This window comes from Borostomias antarcticus (assembly GCF_949987555.1).
Source record: "Borostomias antarcticus genome assembly, chromosome: 11".
Lineage (NCBI taxonomy): Eukaryota > Metazoa > Chordata > Actinopteri > Stomiiformes > Stomiidae > Borostomias > Borostomias antarcticus.
Genome location: NC_140244.1, coordinates 1,586,381 through 1,589,928, shown reverse-complemented (window position 1 = coordinate 1,589,928; position 3,548 = coordinate 1,586,381). Strand labels below are relative to the sequence as shown.

Genomic DNA, 3,548 nt, shown 5'->3' with positions numbered 1-3,548 from the left:
AGATCTACTCTGACACAGATCTACCTACCTACCTAGATCTACTCTGACACAGATCTACCTACCTACCTAGATCTACTCTGGCACAGATCTACCTACCTACCTAGATCTAGTCTGACACAGATCTACCTACCTACCTAGATCTACTCTGACACAGATCTACCTACCTACCTAGATCTACTCTGACACAGATCTACCTACCTACCTAGATCTACTCTGACACAGATCTACCTACCTACCTAGATCTACTCTGACACAGATCTACCTACCTACCTAGATCTACTCTGACACAGATCTACCTACCTACCTAGATCTACTCTGACACAGATCTACCTACCTACCTAGATCTACTCTGACACAGATCTACCGACCTACCTAGATCTACTCTGACACAGATCTACCTACCTACCTAGATCTACTCTGACACAGATCTACCTACCTACCTAGATCTACTCTGACACAGATCTACCTACCTACCTAGATCTACTCTAACACAGATCTACCTACCTACCTAGATCTACTCTGACACAGATCTACCTACCTACCTAGATCTACTCTGGCACCATGCAAATATGGTAACTTCAGAGTCGAGGGAGAGATTCAAGATGGCAAATGAGTCCCCCCAAATCTGAGATTATAAAATCATAGCTCGCTTCATTAATGTAATGTCCCTTTGTCATAAACTGTACTTCTGTATGCTGCGACAATCATAACTTTGCGTAATTATGCCACGTGCAGCTGTATAATGACGGATTACGAAACAATCATTGCAACTAATAACAATCATCATAAACCCATTATGTGTTAAAATGGCAGAAAAAGTGCTGCGATTTTCCAGTGCAGCGCTGACAGTCCGTCTACTGCACTAGAACACGCATCAACAGCATGGATTTGAGTTCTGTGAATGAATCTAAGTTAATTTTAGGATCACATGATCAAAACAATTAACGAAAAATGAACAAGCATCCCACATCGAATCAAAGCTCTTCATAACACACTCACAAATGCGTTGGTGATATAATATGGATTCTGTGGTGCAGTGTTTTCCCAGAATGCTTTGAGACTATAGCAGGAAGTGTTGGCTCACGGCCACTGGTACTATATCAGAGAGCGCTAGAGAGAGACTCAGAAGTCCTAATGATGTTTTCGCCATTAATTTGAGGATCATAAAAACAGGAAATGAAAAGCTAAGTCTGTCCTTGTGCAGGGGGGCGGGGGAGTCTTTTGAATATTTCAGAACATTTTGTTACGTTTCGCAAACCTAACCCTCACCAATTTAAAAACTCTTGTACAGTATCTTTCCGGAAGTTTCCGGAAAACTTTGCCTGTAAACTTTGTTTGTTGAGGCTGTCCAATTCCAGTCAGTCAATAGAGAGCTCGATGCCTCTCTCCACGGCTCTTGGTTAGCGCTTATCTGGAGCTGAAAGTCCTGAGCAAGGACAGCCCTCGTTCCACACGCAGAAGTTGTTCGTTTAAAAGATTGACCTCAGCACATGAAGAACCTGACTGGAATTTTGGGATCGTTCAGTCCCAGAAAGCAACCGTTTAAACGCGATGAAAGAAAATTCCAGGTGTATTTGTTGAAATGAACGTGTGGAAGCTCCGACACTGTTGTCATACTCGTGGAATATGAAGAAAGAAGACGTTTCTACTGAGGTAGAGGCTGACGGAACAATAAATAACAATAACAATATGACTGTTCTCCATTTACAGTAATATCATGGCTCCTATCCCAGATAGCAAGCGGATCTGGGCCATATACAGGCCAGATCTGGCCCTTGTGGCTTAGTTCCGGCCCATATATGGCCCAGAATCATTACACATCCGCTTGCTGTCTGGCTGTCATCTCAGCTGGCGTCAGCTCTGTCGTTGTCTTAGTCGGAAATCTTTCATGCCGAATATCCGATACAGTACGATAGCAAACTACAGTAGCCGTACCCAACTCATGCCTTATGACTAAGCGAGCTAAACGTACAGAATAAATCATCATTGGCAAGAAGCCCTGCTCGTTAAATCAAGAGAAAATTAATCCATTGGTCTGGTTGTCAAGAATGGCTGAATCAAGCTTTTCACCAGCGCCCTGGAGCGAAACCCTTCGATCCTGTTCACCTCTCCTGCTCACACACACTCTGAGAGACACGGGTACGATCCCTGTCCTGTTCACCTCTCCTGCTCACACACACCGGCTCTGAGAGACACGGGTACGATCCCTGTCCTGTTCACCTCTCCTGCGCTCACACACACTCTGAGAGACACGGGTACGATCCCTGTCCTGTTCACCTCTCCTGCGCTCTGAGAGGCACGGGTACGATCCCTGTCCTGTTCACCTCTCCTGCTCACACACACCGGCTCTGAGAGGCACGGGTACGATCCCTGTCCTGTTCACCTCTCCTGCTCACACACACTCTGAGAGACACGGGTACGATCCCTGTCCTGTTCACCTCTGATGCTCACACACCGGCTCTGAGAGGCACGGGTACGATCCCTGTCCTGTTCACCTCTCCTGCTCACACACACTCTGAGAGACACGGGTACGATCCCTGTCCTGTTCACCTCTGATGCTCACACACCGGCTCTGAGAGACACGGGTACGATCCCTGTCCTTTTCACCTCTCCTGCGCTCACACACTCTGAGAGACACGGGTACGATCCCTGTCCTGTTCACCTCTCCTGCGCACACACACTCTGAGAGACACGGGTACGATCCCTGTCCTGTTCACCTCTCCTGCTCACACACACTCTGAGAGACACGGGTACGATCCCTGTCCTGTTCACCTCTCCTGCTCACACACACTCTTAGAGACACGGGTACGATCCCTGTCCTGTTCACCTCTCCTGCGCACACACACACACTCTGAGAGACACGGGTACGATCCCTGTCCTGTTCACCTCTCCTGCTCACACACACTCTGAGAGGCACGGGTACGATCCCTGTCCTGTTCACCTCTCCTGCTCACACACACCGGCTCTGAGAGGCACAGGTACGATCCCTGTCCTGTTCACCTCTTCTGCTCACACACACTCTGAGAGGCACGGGTACGATCCCTGTCCTGTTCACCTCTCCTGCTCTCACACACACTCTGAGAGACACGGGTACGATCCCTGTCCTGTTCACCTCTCCTGCTCACACACACTCTGAGAGACACAGGTACGATCCCTGTCCTGTTCACCTCTCCTGCTCTGAGAGACACGGGTACGATCCCTGTCCTGTTCACCTCTCCTGCTCTGAGAGACACGGGTACGATCCCTGTCCTGTTCACCTCTCCTGCTCACACACACTCTGAGAGACACGGGTACGATCCCTGTCCTGTTCACCTCTTCTGCGCTCACACACACTCTGAGAGACACGGGTACGATACGGCCCTGTCCTGTTCAGAGAGACTGACCTTTTCAACCAGAGATCAACTTAGAACAGATGAAGGAAGGAAGGAAGGAAGGAAGGAAGGAAGGAAGGAAGGAAGGAAGGAAGGAAGGAAGGAAGGAAGGAAGGAAGGAAGAAAATAAGGAAGGAAATAAATAAAGAAGGAAGGAAGGAAGGAAGGAGGGAAGGA

At 48.4% G+C, this 3,548-nt stretch overlaps 1 protein-coding gene across 1 annotated transcript in view; it reads right to left on the bottom strand.

Annotated features, from left to right (window-relative positions):
* The window catches only part of celf4 (CUGBP, Elav-like family member 4), a gene marked incomplete at both ends in the record, with an annotated part of 19,666 nt that extends 17,722 nt beyond the window's left edge, over positions 1-1,944 (bottom strand). The window contains one exon of the mRNA XM_084445702.1: positions 1,936-1,944. Coding sequence (XP_084301828.1) covers positions 1,936-1,944 — 9 coding nt within the window. The remainder of the gene's footprint in view (positions 1-1,935) is intronic.
* Positions 1,945-3,548: the final 1,604 nt, after the last annotated feature.